General features: G+C 37.7%; 1 protein-coding gene across 1 annotated transcript in view; it reads right to left on the reverse strand.

Moving 5' to 3' along the window:
- macf1a (microtubule actin crosslinking factor 1a) overlaps positions 1-22,235 on the reverse strand; it is a 175,159-nt gene that overhangs the window by 104,483 nt on the left and 48,441 nt on the right. The window contains 18 exon segments of the mRNA XM_055225486.1: positions 105-3,922; positions 6,262-6,397; positions 6,560-6,651; positions 6,732-6,854; positions 6,952-7,050; positions 7,822-7,929; positions 8,018-8,101; positions 8,695-8,854; positions 12,209-12,402; positions 12,669-12,807; positions 13,195-13,373; positions 13,676-13,842; positions 14,359-14,542; positions 15,403-15,529; positions 16,457-16,611; positions 19,639-19,791; positions 21,685-21,810; positions 22,117-22,212. Of these exon segments, the coding sequence (XP_055081461.1) occupies positions 105-3,922; positions 6,262-6,397; positions 6,560-6,651; positions 6,732-6,854; positions 6,952-7,050; positions 7,822-7,929; positions 8,018-8,101; positions 8,695-8,854; positions 12,209-12,402; positions 12,669-12,807; positions 13,195-13,373; positions 13,676-13,842; positions 14,359-14,542; positions 15,403-15,529; positions 16,457-16,611; positions 19,639-19,791; positions 21,685-21,810; positions 22,117-22,212 (6,140 nt within the window).

A 22,235-nucleotide genomic window follows, 5' to 3' on the forward strand; every position in this document is an offset into this window, starting at 1 on the left:
ATTTCTTCCAATTCTTTCTCAATTGTATCTTTTTCAAGTTTTGCAACAATTGGACTTTCACTAACAGGTTTAATTATATCGTCATCTATTTCACCCTCCTCTACTCGAACAGATCCCTAAGCTCAAATGGGCTTTCCACTGATGGCTTTTTATCACCATGGTTAGACTCATCATGCTCTTTATAACCAATTTCAACTTGTGACTTGTCCATGGTTTCTTTTGCCAAACTATCTTGTAAATGTTCTCCAACAATGTCAGTTTCTTTATCATCAGTTTTCAATGTAGGCATCACTGTAGCCTTTCCTTCTAAAATTACATCATCTTTCTGTGGGACAATTTCTGCAATAGCCTTTTGGATCTTTTTCTCAACATTTTCAGCAAACTTTGAGAGGATATCCAATGACTTATCAGGCTCCACTTGCACAATTTCTTCTGCTGACTGTTCGGACCCACTAGATATTTTTTTGTCTTGTGCGACCACCAAACTACTCTCGTAAAGCAAGGATCTTGAGTCAGTATTTGAGTCCGACCAAGTTTCAATGCTGTCTGCACTGCATATTGATAATGTAATTGCTGGGCTGTGTTCACTACCAGAAGAAGCGATAGGAGTTGAGCTATCACCCAAGCTTTCTCTTTCTGTAGATGGCATTTTTTCAATATCACCTTGAGCAGTTTCTTTGGATAAGAGTCCTTTAGCAATAGCGTCACTAAGGTTAGACACTTTTTGTCCTGTAGCAGGATCAACTAAGCAATCTTCCTTTAGTTGATTGGTGGCTATTGTTTTTGCCATATCTTCTTGCACTAAACCTTTGCCAATCGCTTCAACTAAACTAACTCTATCTCCAGTTGTGATGTCTATAATACCTCCACTGTCTGCTTGGCTTTGCAGAATTCTCATAGCTGGGATGGGGTCAACCTTTTTAGATGAAATAGCTTGAGGAAATGTCATAATTACACCAGTTTTCTCATCTTGAATACCTTTAAATGGTTTAATTTCTAGGAAGCGCTTTCCAGTTTCAATATCTATCTTACCCTGGTTTGCAAGATCAGAGTAAGGCACAACACAAGCGGTTTGTGGGTCAATAACTCCTTGTGTTACAGCAGAAGATGTCATGGCATTACTGGCAGTTACTTCATCTATCAGACCTTTAGAAACTGCCTTGGTCAAAGTTAGCTTTTCTCCTGTGCTTGGATCCAAAATGGTGCCTGTAGATGCTTGCAAAACCATAGCTTCTTGGTTTGGTATTCTGCCTTGGTAGACCCATACCAGCTCCTCTAGACCTGGGGCAAGAGATCGGTCAACAAGTCCTCGGTCAACTGCATCCGAAACTGACAACCTCAGTCCAGATTCATGATGGATTATTCCACCTTCTGCAACCTGCTTAGCCAAAACCTTATAGGCATCTTCCTGTTTGATAAGTCCTTTTTGTAATGCTCTCTCCAACGGTAAGGGACATTTCAACTCTGGGTCAACTATCCCTTCAGTTTGTAGCTGTAATGTAGCTTTAGTCATAGCAATTTTGGGATCAGTATTTTTGCCTTTGTAAGCCTTCTCCAAAGCAATTAATGGCTCTCTTTGCTCCTCCTCAATTAGTCCCATATTGGATGCTAATGTCACTGACACTTTTTTGTCCCGGCGGAGGTCTACAATGCCCCCAGACACAACTTGTGCTTCCAAAAGTCTATTGCAAGTATTTTTATCAATCAGCCCTTCTTTAGCAGCTTCAGTTACTCCCAAAATCTTACCCTTTTTAGCATCAACAACCCCAGCAAGCGTTTTGTCAGATTTTAGTATACTCCACATGAGATCTTCGCCTTCTAGACCTTCTTGCATCAAATCGTCCAAATTTAATGACTCTCCAGTGCTAGCGTCAACAAAACCTCCAAATAAACCAGCTTGAGACATTAACTTGACCGCAGTATGGCCGGGGAGGATGCCCTGAGCTACAGCCTCATCTGGGAGTAGTCGGTCCCCTTCTGGAGTTTTCAGACCTCCTTGTTTAAGCTCTGCAACCAGTCGAGAAATTTCCAACTCCTCCTCAGTCTGCTCTATGGGCTTCAAGCTATCACCTTCAATAGCTATTTGGGGCACAATTTTGTCCATCTGAGCAGGATCAAGATCTTTTTTACTTTCTACGTTGAACAAATCAGCTGTTTCTGACTGTGAAGGGAAAGTAGTGGCATTAGGGATTTCTTTATTAACCAATGTTGAGAAACCTTCAAAATGTCCAGTTTCCTCAGTTTGATTTTTAAGGTTTTTATTCTTATCTACATTTTCATCCACTTGACTTATGTTTATTTTAGTTTGTTTATCATTTTGTATTTCTTGTAGTCTCACAATCTCGCCAGATTGTTTGATAACTTTGTCAACTTTCAATTTTGCTTGTCTTTGAATAGCTTCATGCATTTCAACAATTTTAGTTCCATCTTTTTCTACATCTTCTTGACTTGGCACACCAACAATTTCAGTTCCTACAAGCTGCTTTTCATCTTCAGAACATTGGTCAAAAGCTGCAACGAACTCCAGTAACTCTGTATCCAGCAAAACCAAGCGTCCCCCTGTGTGTGCATCCATGTAGCTATGTGTCATTATGTGAAATAGTAGCTTTTGCTTAGCTTCCTCCTCTGGATCTTGGGAATTTACAGATTGGATGTCCCACACAGGTGGACTAGGGAAAGATGACACCAAAGGAGAAGACGGAGGTGTAGAGGAACTTGTAGAATTCCAGCTCAACCGTGATGGAGAAAGAGATTGGTTTGTGTTGGGAATAATATCTGGAATATATGTGTCTTGAAGTATACTGACAATATTTGGGCCGAGAGTTTCCTTTGCTGTATCATTGAAAGGTAGTACTTGCAATGATTCTGGGTTGTACAAGGCTCCTACGGCATGTCGCTGACTTAGCATGTTTTTCGCTAGCTCCCCTGATATTACTCCTTGTTGTAGGGCTTCAGCTATGGGTAGGATTTCACCAGATTTTGGCCATAGCATTCCCATATAAGACCAAAGTGACTCAAGGACCAATAGCGCGAGATGAGGAGAAAGCAAGTCCCTACGAATGCCTTCTTCCAAATCCAAGCGTTCCCCATCACAGAACGGGTCAAGGATCCCGCCATGTTGCAGCTGTCTTGCTAACATGGCACAAGCTAGATCCTGGTCCATTAGCCCGTGGCGTACAGCCTCTTCAATGGTGAGTCTATGGCCGGAGCGTGGATCAGCAATACCTCCTGCAAAAAGCTGTGTCTCTAGAAGTCGGATAGTAACTTTTCGGTCTATCAATCCTTCTTGGACAGCTCTGAAAATTCCCACTTTTCTTCCAGAACGCAAGCAAACGGTACCTCCGGCTTGCTGTTTAACAGGTAGCAATAAAAATCCAGACTCTTCATCAATAATGCAGCGTTGTTGAAGATCTGATAGACTTAATTTCTCAGCGGTATTTGGGTCAATTAGCTCTTTCGCGTTTGACACCGAGTGTAATTTTCTAACAAGATTTGGAGTTAAGATTTTCATGTCTTCTGCTTGTTCAATACTTATCCTAGTGTCATTTGAATCTATAAGCCCACCAGAATTCAATTGCAATGCTAGTATGTGAAGACCAAGCTCCTCTCTGATTAAGGCACTTTCAATTGCTTTAACAACTGACTTTACAATTGGTTGCACTTTCTTTCCCACAAGACAGAGGGCGCTGTTGAGCTCAGAAAGGCACTGTTGCATGTGTCTGTTTACAAGTCCGGTATCTTCTCCCTGGTCAAGTGAAACTGGGAAACTTGACTGAGGTTCGAGAAGGCCACCCCAAACTAGCTGGGCCTCCAAGAGAACCAAGCACGTGTCCTGGTCGATGAGTCCACGCTGGGCTGCTCGAAACACAGGGAAAGTCTCCACTGTCCCCAGGTCAATCACTCCAGCAATGACAGGATAAGTCTAGGAGAGAAAGAAAAAGTAAAAAGTAAGCTAGAATTTTGGGTAACATTTATTTGGAGTTAATCAGATGTTACAAAAACTAAATAAAACTACAAGAACACCACAATCTAAATAGAAAGAAAAGAAACAAAATCCACAGCCAAAATTAAGGGATAATCAGGTCTTATGTGATTCCAGAGATACTTTTGGGTAGGCAAGCTTTTTAGAACAGTTATTGTCAGTACTGGTATATATCCAGTTCGAATAGCAAATTAAAGCAAATGAGAGTTGTTCTTTGTTTAAATTCCCCACTCTTTAAGTTGTCCACCACTCATTTACACTTGGAAAAATACTTCTATCCTCAAGTATCTAATAAAATCACATGCAAAATTACATGATATACAAAACATAAAATTGTCTTAAATTTTATGTCAAATAAAATTTTTCACATTTTTATTTTCAAATAAAATTACAAACTGTCAAATGTTAAATCTAAAAGTTCATTTAGACTCTAGAGTACTTACCACAACAAATATAAGCATGCAACAAAGCAGTAAAAGCACACAAATTAATTTAAGTGCATCTAAAAAGAGGGATATTGTGAAATAATTGCCACAATTTAATGCAATAAACCTTCCCAGTTTTCAGATGCACTTGTAAAATTGAAAAACACAAAAAGCCAAAAGGTAAAGAACTGCTCTAAACTTGTAGAAAAAACCAAAAAGTTAACGGTAAGAAAAAGCAAGCAGCACTTACCGTACAGGACCGTTTCCATGGCAACACATATTTGGGCTCGAGCGACAGGTGAGAAGCTGGTTGTTAGCACTGGGCATGCCACTCTCCACTCTACTAACCCTATATTAAACCTGTCTATTTTAACTAACTAAAGTAAATTAATATACAATTTTATTTGTATTTGTCAATACTTGTCAATAGACTGCACACGACCACTATCTTCTGCCTTTCTTTCCACTTCTGGCTCAGAGAATGGCGTCTTCTGTCAGCTGTTAGTGATTTTCAAGCAGAATGCTGGTTTAAAGTGTCACACACATTAAATGCATTAGAAAAAAACAAACATTTCACACACATAACACGCATAGTTTTCGTGATCTGGACACAACATGCTCAAATGGTGAGGTTTTGCATAGCTGGCCTTTGGTGCACCAAGATTCAAGTTTTCTAAAACATTTTACGACGTTTTAATATCATAATAATATATACTTAATGGATAGTCAATATGCTTCATTGTTTTAGACTTCATTGGCTTTCATATGTGATGCAATGAAACTAAATATAAAATGTGAATGTTGACTTTTTTCCCCCCACAAATTCAGTGAAAAAAATGAACTGCAAAGAATGTATAAATTCAATATAGAAAATATACATTATGAGCACTCTGCTTTGTATTGCCCAAAAATATTTTGACACTATATATTTGAAGCAAAATGGCAAAAACATGCATATAATAATGTATACTGCTTAATATAAATATATACAAACTACTCCTTGTGTTATCCTTACAAAGTTGCATCATTATGTAAGAACACACAAGACAATACAAAGTAAATACGATGTTGAAAACTAAAATGGCAACTAGAAACTACAGGACTAGGCTAACTGCTAGCATGACTATGGTAGCACTGCTCTACTGTGGCACTCCTAGGGCCAAATATTAGCCACGTTAGCAGTTTAGTGGATGAGTTTTTATTGTGATGATAATGACATGATGATAATGGTGGTGATGATAAGGCATCTAATGAACAAGCCATTTTAGAGGGTGGATGTGAAATGGACACACCATGCTAAAACCCAGTTCAGACAGTGGCATCTAGTAAACTGTGACACTTTTTATTCTTATCTATTTATCTTACTTTGATATAATCCAAAATATGTACTAGATTTTGTGTTGTCTGGACCCAATTTACAGTAAGTATTAAAATAAAATAATAAGCAGTTTTAATTGGTCAAGTCCCAAAAATGCATTTATTCTAGAGGCTAGAGTCTTACGGTTTTCAGGAATTACCTGTATTAAATATTTTTTTACTCAAATATTAGGATAAAATCTGTTGCAAAAATATCTACTTTATAAATATGACAGTAATTATTTTTGAGCCCTAGTTACTACTTACTACTAACTAAAAAGTAACTGAATGCCAGTCTGAAAAGGGTTGGTGCTCATAACACAAATATCAAATAAGTAAATTGTGATAAAATGAAACATGCTGTAGGACATGAAGGAGCTGCCCACACACATTGCACACTTAACTCGCAAGCTTTGACCAAAAATCAAGGTAACCATTTTTCATAATGACCCACAGTAATGCCGTCTTTCGCTAAACACCTCTCATGGGACAGTTTACCTTTCTCTCCTCTTCTTTGGCCAGCTGCTGCTCCAGTTGTTGCAGTTGTTGGTTGGAGGAGGTGCAGAGCTGGTTGTAGGTAGCCTTGAGGTCCTCAAGCTGTGTCTCCACCTCAGCACGCTCCTCTGGGGATAATCTAGAAAGACATAGGGGAGAAATGGATGGAGATGAGATACAGTATTATACATTTTAATTGTCCTGTATGTCTTAGAAGAGTTCCCAGCAGGCATTGTGGGCATTGCACAGAATCTTACAGCTAAACGTAAGAAGATGCATAAGACCTGTCTAATGAACATACTTGCTGGCTTGTTTAGACATAAGGAAGACTTCTGTGCTTCGAATGGCTTCAGCAACTTCACCCTTTTTAGAGGCGAGTTGTTCGGCAATAGCCTAAGTGGAACAAAAACGGCAAAGTTAATTCACTGAACTATAACCTGATATTGAAATAAAACGGACCCGTTATCTCGTACCTGTTGAGCAGCGAGAGAGGATTCTGCGTTGGGACCTCCTGCTCGACCCTGCAGCCCTTTGATCCATCCCAAAAGGTCAGACACTTGTCCCACTCTGGCCTGCTTCTCCTCCTCCACCTCTTTCTGCAAAAAACAAATCATAGCATAAAATAACCTCAAAATAAATGAATGAATGAATATAAACAATATAATACAGTTTTAAATGGTTAAAAACTCGCACCTCTTCTTCTTCCAGCCTCCGGAGGGCATCACTGATGTACTTCACATGTTGAGTGGTTAAAGTGACCAAGGCTGTGTAACGCGTGCGCAAGTCCATGAACTACAGACAGACAAAAGAATACACAAAGCAATTAAAACTCAAGCTTTACAGAGAAAAAAATATGATTATGGAAAATTATTGCGACTGTTGTTTACAATGCAGTTAGCATTTTTATGGATGATCAGATTTTTAAAATTCAAAACTTTGTATACAGTAAATAAAATAGTGAAAAGAATGTGTAATATTGCATAGTTTTCTATATTTTAGCTAGACAAATGACCATACATTCCTCCTTTTACGGCGGGGATTAGAAATATGGTCAAAATAGGGACACCTGGGACATTCTTGTATAAAACTGTGACAAATCAATGGTTTGAATAAATCTACCGGGACCGGGAACACAGGACTCCAAACTGGGACTGTCCTGGGTAAATAGGGATGTCTGGTCACCCTACATTTGTACCAGTCAGAATGCTTAATGTATATTGTGTCTATTAAAGTCTATATTTAAGTGGGGTAATAGGAAATAACAATAATATATAAAAAACCTTAAGTGTAATTTCTAATGACTATTCATGATCCATGGTTTTCAGAGTGATGAAAACTTGTGACGGTTTAATACTTAGCTAATTAATCTTTTAAGGTGTCATGTGATTGAAACCCATGAATACTAATATCAAACATTGAAAATTTGTATTCAAGCGCCATTCTACTTGAGTACTGACATAGAAAATGCAACCGGTGAAATAGTTTGGTGAGGTAATTGCAGCACGAATAGGTTAATGGGTCCTGGGTTTATTAGCTCCATATAAAATACAGTGTGATGTTTACCTCCTGAGTGATGGCGTCAGAAGAAGAGTGCAGCCTCCTCCTTTTAATGGATGATTTGTGAGTGGACTCCACAAAGGCTCTGTACGTCATTAGCTGCAGCTCATAATCCTGCAAAAGTATTTTTTAAAACGTTAGACCATGAAAAACATAAAAAAAAGACAACTTCCAATGATGAAGACAATAGTAACAATCTCACCTTCACAGCTGTACAGTACTGTTTTGAGTGAGTTTGACATTCGTCCAGTTTGGTCTGATTCTTTTCTATTTCAGCTACTAAGGCCTAAAGGAGAAAAATGGGGTTAATTTGTTGTTATACTATAGAAGACACTATGTGCTACTAAAGGCTGTAGGTGTCATGGGACAGAACGCATTTAAACATGAAAAGGGGGTGAAAGGGGAGCGTCATTCAATGAAATGTAGGGTAGACATCTAGAGTATCATGGACAAAGGGGCACTATGCAACTTGATGGAGGGTTGTACCTGCTGGTTTCCATGTAAATGTTACGGTTTTCTTGCCATGATCCAGAGTATGGCATTAAACATATGTCTTACATTTATTTGATTGCGTGTTGCATTACATTGCTAGAAAAATATCTTGAAAATTGACTTTTATTTTAAGCTCTGACCAGTAACTTCTAGTCTGGTAGGGTCAACTACTTGTTAGAAGCTTAATGCTATACTATGGAACATTCCAGGCAAAACAATAACATTTCCCTGGACTAGCACCTGGCAGATCCTCCACCAGAAAATGCCCATAGTCCTCTTTCAAAGCCTCAAATTTAAATGTCTAGTGATAGAGTCTTTGATATCTTAATTTATTTTCTTTATGATGAGGACACATGCTTGTATAATAACACACGGTGAAGCTCTCACCGTCTGCTGGGCCAGTTGTTCAGACAGGGCTTTGCTGTCAGTCTGTCCTGGTTGTGTGTTTTCTTGTCTTTCTGTTGTTTCTTCGATCCATCTGATCAAAGCCGAGTGTCCGTTTCTGTACAGCTGCAGGGACGAGCCCAGGGCCTCCAGTTCTGTTTGTCTGAAAAAGAGAAATAAAAATGTATTTCATTTAAAAGTTCATAAAGGTGCAATTTGAACTTTAATGATCCACAAGGACACAGAAGTTCACAAAGTACAACAGGAGAATAGTTCTTAATAACAAAGAACAAACAATAAAACTAATAGCAGTGAAAGCGTGGTGTCAAAAGAGGGGCAAATATTCAGATTTTATGTATAAATATATCATAAAATAAGTTAATAAAACATACACACTTATATTAAGGGATTCTAAGACCAGTGATATCAAATAACGTACATGCACGCCAAAATCTGATTATTATCAAATTTTTGGACCTTTTATGATTATTTAAATGACATACAAACTGCAAAATCTGATGTGAGTAATCAAAAGGACCATGACCAGAATGAAACTGGGTCATTTTAATAATATTGTAACTCAAAAAATCTGATAATAATCTTATTTTGAGTCCACATGTAACCGCAGCCATTAGGTTTGTACACTAACAAATTTTGAAGTGAACTTTGAACTTTAGCTTGATAAAATATAGCTCGGAAGTGACAACAAAAACCATAAACCAGTGAATCATTGGACATTTATTCACTTTTATTTAACTGGGTGAACTGGGTGTGTTTGAGAAAACAAAAGTATTCAGGCACTTCAAAGGAGGAACCGAGGACGAACAGAAGTGCATGACCAGAGTTCAATGCTAAAACTAAAATTAAGTTAGTCTGAAATTAAAGCTATTTTGGCAAGATTTTATTTGTACTAAAACCAACATGACGTCTGCTGCATTTGAAGACTTTTTAACATGTGCGATTTGTTTGGAAACTTTCAAGGATCCTGTATCTCTGAGTTGCCACCATAATTTTTGTTGCAGTTGTCTAAAGGACTATTGGGAGCAAAAGGAAACAAGGAAGTGCCCACTTTGCATGAGGAGGTCGTCTAAGGAAAATATAGGGATTAATTTTGGTTTAAAAAGTTTGTGCATTTCATATCGTGAGGAGCAGAAAACTGAACTTCAAAGTAATAAGGCGTCTGCTGGGCATTTAGATGTTGCCCCAATGTTTTGCAGAGAGGACGACCAAGCACTTTTTTCTATTTGTGAAATAAATGAGCATAAAAATCATACATTGGAGACAGTGGAGGAGTTGAAGAAAGAAACTGAATCAAATTTAAAGTATTTGAAGGAACTGAGAAAGGAGGCGGTAGAGGAATTGGAAGTATGTGAAGAAATAATGCTGCACTCAGAGAAACAAGAAAAGGACTGTGTGTGTCAAATTAATGTCCTGTTTGAACGGTGGCAGCAGTTTTTCGTAAATGAACAGAAGAGGGCGATGTTCCATTTGAGAGAGGAGAAGCAGAGGCAAGCAGGGATCATGGGAGCAGAGCTGGAAAGGGTGAGGAGACAGTTGTCTTCATTGTCCAAGAGCATACAGGGGCAAGAAAGACAACTGCAAAGAGGAGCAGTGGAGTTTCTGACACACTATAAACAGATGAAGCAGACCAAGATACAGACTCAACGAAAGGTGAGCGCAACAGCCAGAAAATGAATCACTTCAGAATAATGTAATGTTTTTCTTAGAATTGCACTACTTGGCCCATAAAATTGTAATTCAATATTCTACCTCCTTAAATAAAATGCCAACCACTGCATAGGTAACAGACACTGGAATTAATCAGACCAATATATCAGTTGGGTGATATATCGGGGCAGATATTTGGTCTTTTTATTGTATCGGCCTTCAGTCTCCAAAAAAGGCCAATATTTTGTTTGGGCCAAGCAGCTGCCTAAAATAATATATATTTATATATAATTCAGAAAAAATGAGGAAAAAATATAATTTCAAACCAATATGAATTAGTTAAAATTATTATTATGTGATTTTATAGTGTCTCAATGGAAACCCCCTATGCTACGTAGAATTACAATGGTTTATTCAGTAAATAATAGTAACACAATAAATGTAACTAATTGCCAATACTTCTGTATTCCCTCACAGCCACCACCAGAGGGGCTACTCTTGAACCAGGCAGATATCCTTGGAAATCTGGGTTATCAAGTCTGGAAGAGGATGAAGCATGCGGTCCAATACACTCCTATCATTTTGGACCCAAACACAGCAAACAGATACCTCCAATTATCTGAGGATCTGACCTGTGTGGGATATAGGGGAGAGAGGGGAGAGAGGGGAGAGGGGGGGAGAGGGGGGAGAGGGGGGAGAGGGGGGAGAGTGGGGCATTGAAGAGGTAGCCCCAATAAACCCAGAAAGGTTCACAAATATGGCTGCTGTCTTGGGATCACATGGTTTAACATCAGGAATACACCAATGGGATGTGAAAGTAGGGGACCATCCACACTGGGTAATCGGAGTTGCCAAAAAATCAGTAGAAAAACAGGAAAAAACGTCCATCTCTCCAGAATATGGGATCTGGTGTCTATGGCACGGTAATGGAGGGTACACCAATGGTGAATGTAATACGTTTATCCCAGTTGAAAAATGTCCTGAGAAAATAAGAGTGCAGCTGGATTTTGACTCAGGAAAAGTGTGTTTCTATGATGCAGAGGATATGTGCATCCTGTGCACTCACAGAGATAAGTTCAATGAAAGTCTGTACCCCTTCTTTTCAGTTGGGATGGCAGGAGAGGCTAGAACCAAACAGCTTCAGATTTGTGAAAGTGAGACTATATAGGGCAATTTAATATATGATGTTTTTTAAAGCTCCAGTGTGTTACTTTTTAGGGGTAATCAAATGTTGTTCCTCTGGCTATAATTTTACACAGTATGGCATAAAATAAAATGAGAATGTTCAGAAGTTTTAACTTTCTATTTCTATGGGATCAAACAGGTGACGTGCCACACAGAAGGTTACATACATACAAGTGCTGTTTTAAATTAGGAAATAAGATAAACCACATGACTGACTTTACCCCATTATGACAGTCCAAGCTCTGATGATCATCTTAACCTGTGTTACTATATCATATACCATATTGATGCTGCATTAGTTGTTGCATGATAATCGCATATTTCTTAGATAGATTTTTATGACGTTTACAATCAGATTTGAAGTTGCTGTTATTGCTGTGATATTAATCATAAAATCATATATTAATTCACTTCCAGAATCAAGTATATAATATTGTGTACTGAGTTTCTGTCATATAGGATGAATGTACATAAATAAATGGGTTACTATTAAAAATGGGCAACTCAGTCAGTTCTTTATGGTAAGGTTGTGCCAACATAAGTTCAGATTAAAGTCTAAGATGCAAAGTATCAAAGGGTATTGCAATAAGCCCTTGGACATTTTTTCATTGTTTTCCTCTGTTCTATTGCTTATTTCGATTATCAGTTTTATCATTGTACTCACCTGCTCTCGATCTGTCTCTTCACACCGCTCCACCTCTCACTCATCTGGTTGGCTTTCTCCTGGTAGCGGTCCAGTTCAGGGCTGCGTTCTGGGTGGATTCTGTTCAGTTGAGCTCCTGCCTCTTTGGCCTGAACCACCTCAGACTGAAGAGACTGGAAAATGCCTTCCTGATCTGCAACTTCAGCCTGCCACCGCTACACAGGGAGGACATCGAAAGGTTTTAATATTATAGTAACACCAATTTACCATCAATATGTACATTAATAAATGTTATCTAATTTAATTACTTAATGACTTGAAAAAAATGTAATTAGCGCCTAGCAATGTTTTTGAATAATGCCTTGGTAATGCAGTAGTTCATAATTATTCCTTTATGATTTTACATTAATGTGACTCTTACTTCAAGCATTATTAAATCATATGGTGCAGCACTAAGAGTCAAGTGTAGTTCATGACTCACCTGCAGCTGATCTCTGAGGTTTTTAATGGCGGCTGTGTCAGGAGGAACAATGTCTTCTTCACTCAGTCTGCTTTCGTACTTTTTGACCTCTCTCTCTGCTTCATTCAGGCTTTGTATTAAAACATCAACAGTCTTTAGCCTACAGCAAACAAAGAAACATTTTATCAACAAGGATTGTTCAAAATTAACACTGTATCCTCAGACAGAAGTCAATGGCATGGATTAGCAAAGAATGCATAAGGAGCGAGTTTGATTAGGTTCAATTGAGATAGCTAAACAACTGGATCTGAGCATCTCCAAAACTACTGATCAAAATGTAGCACCGTTGCCATACCAATTAACAATTTAAAAAGCAATAGAAGTAACATTTTATTTTTTTGAATGATCAAAACTCCTCAAAATTTCACCATAAAGAGGAAGCTGAAGCCCGTGAATAGAAATTGTAGCAGGAGGATAAAGATAGAAATTTTTATGACAGCTATGAATGTGAGATATATTTTGACACAATAAAAAAAAGCTGACTGACTTTTGTAGGAAGACAGTGGAAAGGTTGTGCAGTTTGTCGGTCTTCTCTACAGCGTAGTTAAGTTCAGAGCGAAGGGCGGGGATACTGGAGGATGAGGGTTTTTCCTCAAAGAAGCGAATACAGCGACGAGACACATCGCTCAAACTAGAGCGTAGGTCTTCCAACTCCAGCTGCGACCTCTGGAGATGGCACAAGCAAAGGAGAAAGACGAATCAATATTGTGTTAAACATTGAAATTAAAAGTTGAAAATGATTGACAGATAGACATTCCTTTTTAAATTAAACTGTTGAATTAAATAGACACTTCCATTATACTGCATTATAATTCACAATAATAATGCCTTTATCTATGTACAATTTCAAGACACTTGAAAATCCATAGATTGTCATGTTCAGTGCTTCTGAATCATTTGGGAACATTAGGTAAGAAAGTAAATGAATGAGAGGTAGTTCTCCCTGTAGCCCACAGGTGGCGCCTCACCTCCTGCTCTGTGATCTGGATGGTGTTCTCTGAGGGGTCTGTGGAGAGTAGACTGGGCAGAGGGGTCTGGATACTCCTCATCAGCCTCTGCTCTGCTTCATTCAAACGCAGATTGATGTCCTGCAGCTCAGACAGATATGACCTCGACACAGACTCGTCCTTCTCCACTGGAACAAGACAAAGTCAAACCATTTTTAGACCAACTTGCAATAATATATATTTTTTATATTAACAAATAGTAATTCAAACAAGGAAATGTGAAACTGTGATTATCAACAAACTGAATATGATAAATGCTGGTAAATTATTTTTAATTAGAAATAGTTTTTGAAATGTCAACTTTGAACCGAATCCTATACCACAATTGCATATTTTCCCCAAATCATTCAGCCTTAATTTACAAAAACAGAAAAAAAGAAAATATAAGGGTGCTTGTACTTGCTTGGCCCATGTTTGAGCCCAGGTTAGTTCTGATGTACACTTGGTTTGGGCCTGGTCTAGTAAAGTTTTAGTTCCGAGTTTAGTTCAGTTTTTAGTTCTGGGTTTAGCTTCAGGTTTAGTTCCAGTATTAAGTGGTGTTTGTAGTGAACACATCCCGACAGTCAATATTTTGCATTATAGATATTTCAGCATGTTCCTCATTCCACATACTCTGTATGTACTAAACCGTGCATGACTCTCACCAGTCTCCATGTTGAGCAGCAGGTCCTGACAGTGCTGCTGAGCCTGTAGAACGTCTCTCTCCAGCTCCTGCATCTCTGCTGCCGTGAACAGAGTGCTGTCTTTACTGTCACTCACAAAATCCGACCAGTGAGAATCCAGGTGGTCTAAAGTCTGCTGTCGTTCTGAAGGGGACTGGCACCGCACCTGGAGAATGATGAGAAATTAGGACCGCTGGCATAGTGATTAAGAATTTAATACTATATATTTTATCTCTGACTGGTCCTGAAAAAGTTACATAAAATATGAAGCTGAAACATATCCAACAGAAACATCATCAATCATACTAATTGCTTAGAGCTAATATTTTTTGCCTAAATTCAACCACTTTACATTGCTGTCAAGAATAGTTTGCATAGAAACAAGGCTGATTTATTCTTTTCCTGTACTAATTTTCCATTACTTCTTTTGATCTTCATTTTTTTTTTTATAAAAAAATGTGACATGCCAAACTCAGATGGCTAAGAGTACTTTAGAAGGACTAAATAATCCATGATATTGGACCTCTGAGTGAACTAAATGCATTATGAATCAATGTGAAGTATATCTGTCTATCTCCTGTCTATGTGATGCAGCAAAATCAAGAAGAAAACTGGGAGTCTGGAAGTCTCCAAAACTAGAAAAGAGTTTTAACATAAAAAAGAGTGCCAAATTAAATTAGGTCTGGACAATATCACAAAAAAGTAATCACAAATATTTTTTTGATCAAAATTTTGTATTAATTTTAATTTTGTCTTATTAAAATGCCTTTCAATCGTGTGTATTCAAAAAAATTAAACATGTATTCCTTCAAAGTCTGAACTCTTCGTCAAACACATGTTTTTACTAACAGAGGCTGTAGACTTCTCCAAAAAGAAGACCCAAAATGATCATTGACTATTAGACATGACTGAATCATGTCATGGATCTTAATTCAAATTTTAATATCTGCACAGTCTTAGGATAATAAAACAATATTTAAATCAAATTGTGTTCTGTATGATTTAATACTGGTGTGTGAAACTGACTGTGTCCAGGGTCCATGCTGAGACCGTCCTGATGTCTTTGAGCAGATAGTTCCACGACACCACACTCTTCATGTTCACGTGGAGCTGATGCCAAAGTGACATCACCTTCTGGTACAGCTGCTCCGCCCTGTGGACACAATACACATGTGTTTGATACTGTTTTGGTGTCTGTCCTGGTTTAAGTCCATTTTAGTCTGGATTCTAGTGCTTAGTTTAGTCCTGTATTTTATTTATGTTAGTTATTTTTATAAATTGTAGTTTAAATTGGAAGATTATTATGCTCTGGAAATATTAAAATAAAAATTATATTTTATTATTTTTCGTCACTCAAAATAAGCATCACACTCACGGAACGATGTTAAAAACAGATATCGTTCACGCCTCACAGACGACAGCTCACAGTCCCGTGTGAAGATACAGCTCTGATTTGCAGACGCTGTGCGCAAAAGTTCACGAGCAGAAGTCTTTGTGGCACTTCATGGATTTCATAAGCAACTCATTATAGTTGTTTATACAAAGCGTAAAGGTAAATAAAAAACAATATACACAGTGTTATCTTCTTTTTAGATGTCAAAAAGTATTTGCAGCTCCCAGTGTTTTTTTTCTTTCCTTGGAACCTGGGTGTTACAGGTTGCCGAGCCCTGCTTTAAAGGCTCCCTTGACAAGGAGCAGCAACAGATATTAATGGAGTAGTCCTGATGTAGACTTGATTTGGTTCTGTTTTAGGTCCTGGCTCAGTCACGGACTCGTCAAGGTTAAGTTTCAAATTATGTAAGAGTTTAGGCCCAATTTTGATTATAAAAGATACTATTCTCATATTTTGCCAAATTATGTTAAATGTTCTAATGCAATTTAATATAATGGTAGTAAAGTACATGTAAATTAAATATATTTCTATGTCTTGTGATGGTGGATATCAAACATGTTATCTTCTTTTCAACAATTTGAATAAATTTCACAATAATCCAAGAAAACCCAGTCCATCTGTGAGCTGGGACATGTGGGACTATCAGGTATAATTTTAGCCTTTGTCAGGTGATTTCTGCGCCCTCACCTGGCAGCTGTGTCAATTGCGTCCTGGTTAGGAGGGGGAATGGTGAAGCACACAGAGGGCACCATAGCCTCATTTCCCGTTGGACTGATCACTTTCCATTTCGTCCGGTGTGTGTTGTCCTCCAAAACGCACTCCTCGCCGCTGTTGATGGTGATCTGAGAGGGGTGAAGGATGCAAGGAGGGAGGACATAGGAAATAAGAAGTAGGACAGAGGAGAAAGAATGGGAGGATGGAGCAGAAACAGGGGCAAGACCAGATGGAGCATGAGGATAAATTAGGTTAAAAAACAAGCAATGAATGTTAAGAGATGTTGAAGATGGTCAGATGTAGAAATGATGAAGGGGAGTGATAAAAAATATTTTAAAAAATTAAATTAGGTACAGGGAAAAAGATAGAGTTGATAAAATGAAAGATGAGAGAACAAAGAACAGATAAAACAGATAAATTAAAAATCAATAGCAACAAACTTGGATGTAACACAAAATGCGCACATGAATTTTGTGATATTGCAGAACTTAAATATTCATAAGGTTTAAAATTAAATAAAACTGCACGAGGAAATGCTTTGCTCTGCACATATGAATTTGGTTTAGACAAAGCAGCAGTTTTCTCAGTAACTTAAAAGTCATTTAAGCGCCAACAAGAGGGTAATTATAAAGCGATGATTACATAACCCAGCTAGCTCAGGGAAGGGCGTATAGGATTATAAATTTATGGCTTTAAAAAAATATAGTTGGATATTTTAGCTGCACATAGAAACTAAAGCAGTACTAGACCAAGCCTCCCACTCGCGCCCTCTCTCACCCCTCACTACACACACGTCAATGCAATACCACAGGAACATACAAAAACAGGAACAGGGAAAGCTTATGGCCGAATGACTGAGTACACAGACTACTTCAGCCCCATCTGCCCCCATCTGCTGATTTCAACCTGTATTCGTTTAGTGATACTTGAAATCTATATGCAGTGCTGTTTACAGACTACTTTTAAATGATTCAATTTGCTTTATAGATGTGTTTTTCCTTTCACAAAATGAAAATAGAAAATAGCAAGTCAAATTGCAATAAATGGGGTTTAATGTGTTATTACGTTATTGTGAGTTAAAGGTGTTGTACACATTCCTTGCATCCTAATTATTTACCGTGATGAGTTTAGACCTTTCTCAGATCTGAGACCAGAGTTTTGCTGGTACAGTAATGCTAACAAGAACTAGCATGCTAACAATGCACCAGCACTACTTTCTGGTCAGTGGATAATAAAAATGTTTTATAATTAGATGCAAAAAGTATGCAACAGTGTTATTTTGACTCTACAAGCTGTTTTTACAATTCGACTGTAGTGGGGCAAGAAAAAAATTACTTCTGGTAGAGCCCCTTTAATAGTTCACAAATCAGGAAATTCCTACAAAACATGTAACAATAAATAGCTCCTATAATTTATGCTGCAGTGTGAATTTAAGTTTGCCGACCAGAATAAAATGACAATATAACTCCATTATCATTCAGCCCTATGACCATTACATGTGAAACCAGCTGTAAGCACTAGGGGGCAGTACAGTGTGTGTGAGTCTGAGGCGAGAGAGGCAGATTATAGGCAGCTATACCTGAACGTTTGTCTTGCCAACCGGACCGACAGACGAGAGGAAAGTGTCGGGAACGAGGGAGGGGTAAATGGATGGAGGCAAAACCAAGATGGAGGAGGAGGGATGGAGAAATAGACAGAAGGAGGTGAAGGAGAGAGATTTAAAGTTACAAAAGCTGCAGGTCCATTGTAGAGTGCATGGTTTGGCTGTAAAGTGAAGGGTACAGTCCTTATGTATAATTTATAACGTTTTAGACCAGACTGAGAGCCCTGCTTAAAAGTATAGCATAAATAGAAAGATGCACTTTGGTAGAGCAACTTTCAAAGGGTATTTTTGGCGTTTTCATATTAATCTTTGAACAAGTCTGGACAGTGGTCACAAACAAAAAGATTATACAGTGGGAACAAAGACAATTTACTAACCAGCGTAGTTTAATTGTAAATATATAGTGCATATACTCTAAGAATGACTTTAATAGTAAGCTAATACATTTGCTATTATTAGCACATGTGGAATACAATATATATTTTGAACTTTGAATGGAAAGATGGTGGACTTAATAGAGGTTGTGCAGTGACATCATGTTATTTGAAAAATGTCCCTCAACATTGCGACTGAGTGGCACTGAGGCAGAACTATGGGCAGCTTAACAAACTAAATGTGTTTCTTTGCTTATTTTGCCCTAATTTCTGTCCTAAATAGCTTTATATGACAAAATGGAAACTAAAAGTAGTTTAAATTATTGCAGTGACTGTGCAGAACTTAGCTTGCTTGCTAACAATGGGGGAGATAAAGGGCACTTCAACTCGCCCCACAACAATTAATCTCCTCAAAATGGGGACTTAGAAACATGTTATTTAAGGAAAGAAAGGTTCAGTTCAGCTGTGTCTGATCCCAAAGTTTGTATCAGTGATAAATGTGCCTGTAGTCCGCAGCGTCCCTGTTGTTTAGCCAACTGTTTTTTTTTTTACTGTTTGCTTGATTTTCTTGTTTTAGATGTCAGGTACAAACTAAATATTTAGCAGAGTTGAAGGCTTTTTTCTATTTTTTATTAGCCCGAAGCAGCTCTTTCACATTTTAGATGTGTGTTGAGCTTTTACAGAAGAAAATGTCATTACGTGCCATTGACACTCTATGTTGCAACTCACTCAAAAAAAATCATAATGTTGTGACGTCATCTCCATAACCTCTATAGACAACCAGACATCTACATGTGTAATATTCATGATGCAGTCCTGTTCAATAGATGACATTTTGTTAATATAGCAATTTGCATGATTACAGATGGGTTGCTCTAATAGACCTCTTAACATAATTTTAAACAACTGACTTAATTAACAAAACAACATGACTTACAAATTGCATAGCCTTTACATAACATTTATAGCCTAGATCACAATAGGAAATGGAAAGTTGTTATCAATAGAGAGGAAGCTCAAAAGTGATCTTGGGACAAAGTTTGGAGAGGAATTTGGTACAGTAAGGTAAAGTGGAAGGTACATACACATAGGCTGGTCAAGAATCCACTGGTTTAAAACAGCCTATAATAAAATAGATGTTTTGTATTGATAATGTGTGGTAAATGTATGTGGTTTACCTCTATCTGTCTATAGTCACATATGGCTTTAATGGGGATGGTAGAGCTGAGGGGGGTCTCTCCACTTCGGGGTTTGAGCTGGACCACAGTTTTGGCTCGTCCCACCAGACTGGCCACTGTGCTGCGGTATTCGATCAGCTGCTCCTTCTCCTCCTGAACAAGGAAACTAATACAGGTTAGAAATGGCGTAATGGTAGATAGCAAATTGAGTGCGTTAAATATATCACTGACAATTTAAGATAAAGTTTAGATCATGTAAAGCATTGTGGTTCTCTGAAACCTTTCAAGTCTGCTAATGAGGTGATGAAGATGTGTTCATTAAAAAATACAAATATCCAAAGTAGACTAAACATAGTGCAGTTACAAAAGTGATCAAGGGGATGGTCGCCCTAGCAATTGACAATTTAATATGAATGTTATTCCTTTACTAGGAAGCTGAAACCCATGAAAAGGATGAAAGCAAAATATAGATGTTTTTTCAGAGATAGTGACTAAATCTTGTCACCATCGAAATGTCTAGCTTAATAAAATGAGATAATAATCTATTTTGAAAGTGAAAATTTAAATGCTGACAGATTCATAGAAAGGATAATAAAGTAACTATAGCCTTAAAAAAATTAAATAAAATAAAGTACCCACAGCCTCAAAAGAACAATTATGACTTTATGTTATATTAAATGGCAACTATTACAATGCATCATTTTAGCAGCTAGCTGTATAAAGCTAATAACCCCCTTTACTGTACATTTCGGTTAGCTTATTGACCCTGCATCATGCTTGTTGGTTTGTCCCGTGGAGCATGGCCCTCAGCAATGCCACCATCTGTCTGAAGTCAGGTGTGCGCTAATGTGTCCGTGAACAAATGGCTCACAGGGGGATGACTCAACAACACTTCACTGCTCCATGTGAGGATCAGATCGGGCACTTTAGCTTAGGGGCAGGGCTAGCGATGCGATGCTAACACTTTCACACTTGTGGTTTATTGGTGCAAATCTGCTAAAAGCTGGAGTGAAGTCATACTGTTTGTGTTATGAGAGAGCTGTCTGGTAAGTCATGATTACAGTGTGCACACATAGGGGGCAGTAGAGTGTACACATGAAACGCAGAGGTCACAAAAGGCATCATTTTAGGCAATCAGACCATTTCAGAGTTTGTACATATTTCATGAGAGGTTGACTGACTAATTGGACAACCAATCCAACCAATGTGTAATATTAATGATAAAAATATGTTTAGTTTATATTGGGTATCACTTGGCATAAAGATAGAATGTAAAAACAAAAGCAACAACACATACATTAAACTGTTATACTGTTATGTTCCAAAACAAAGGACAAATTTAAATAATAACCATTAATCAAAATGAAATGACCCCAGCTTTTAAGTTAATTTCATTTGACTGTGCACCAAAAATGTATTCATTATCTAATAATAATAATAATAATGCCTTACACTTGTAATGCGCTTTACAGGCTTGTCAAAGCCTCTCAAAGCGCTACACTAATTTTAACTAATATTATCTAACTCTCTTCTGGAGTTATCAGATTATTGAAATGTCCAACTAAACAATTACATCTAATGTGCGTGATCTGATTCTGATAGTTTACACCTGTGCAGGTTTTGACAAGAAATATTAAGCAAAAAGGTAAACTAATCTGGCATAGACAAAAATTACAAAAAAATAAATACATATTTTAAAATTCATTCTTCTTTGTTTTCCAAATATAACATTTGCTCTAAAAATCCATTGATTAACTGAGAAATGTGGGCAGATGTTTCTGATGATCACATTTCTTTTCTGCATGTAAACACAGACTCATAATTAGATCTAATTATTGGGTAGTGATTATTCTAGTTATTTGATTTTTACTCGCTGTAAATGTACCCACTGTTATCCATGTAATCCAACCACTATTATCCATGTAATCCAATGTAATTTACTTTGTGTAATTTGTGTAGTCAACTTGATTTTATGAAATGAAAAATATGAATCCATTTACAAAATCCTGTCCTAAAATGAACAGTGTAAAATGTCCATATTCTCACCATAGAGTCCTGCAGTAGATCCTCCAGTTTGCTGAGCCGGCTGTTCTTGTCACATGTGTACTGCCTCTTTATGGTGTCCTGGAGCTGCCGCAGATATGACTCGCTGTCTCGGGCGTCACTCATGAACTGGGGACAAAATAAATGCATTTGTAATGTAGTAACTGTAAAAATATAAACATAGTGTTTGTAATAAGGCTGGTAATACGTTTTATCCCTAAAAAAAATCCTTAATTGCAATTAATTCTTTTGACCAGTGAATTCTACAGTATATTTAGGCCTAAATGATAAAATAAAGTGCTACTTAGGAGCCAAAAAGAATGTATTATATTGTTTTTTGACCTTTGCACGCAACATGCTATTAATCCCATTTAATTAATGCTTAAATTGCAATTAACATTTCTTATCGCTGTCGAGCTCTAGTTTATCAGTTACCTGGAAGTACGCAGTGTTGTCTTTGAGATGTTGCTCCACACAGAGGCAAAGCTGGTTCACCCACTGCCACTGAGTCTGAAGAGCTGCACTGTAGGCCTGAAAATGGAGAATGATAAAAG

The sequence above is a fragment of the Periophthalmus magnuspinnatus genome, chromosome 11 (assembly GCF_009829125.3).
Source record: "Periophthalmus magnuspinnatus isolate fPerMag1 chromosome 11, fPerMag1.2.pri, whole genome shotgun sequence".
NCBI classification, from domain to species: Eukaryota; Metazoa; Chordata; class Actinopteri; order Gobiiformes; family Gobiidae; genus Periophthalmus; species Periophthalmus magnuspinnatus.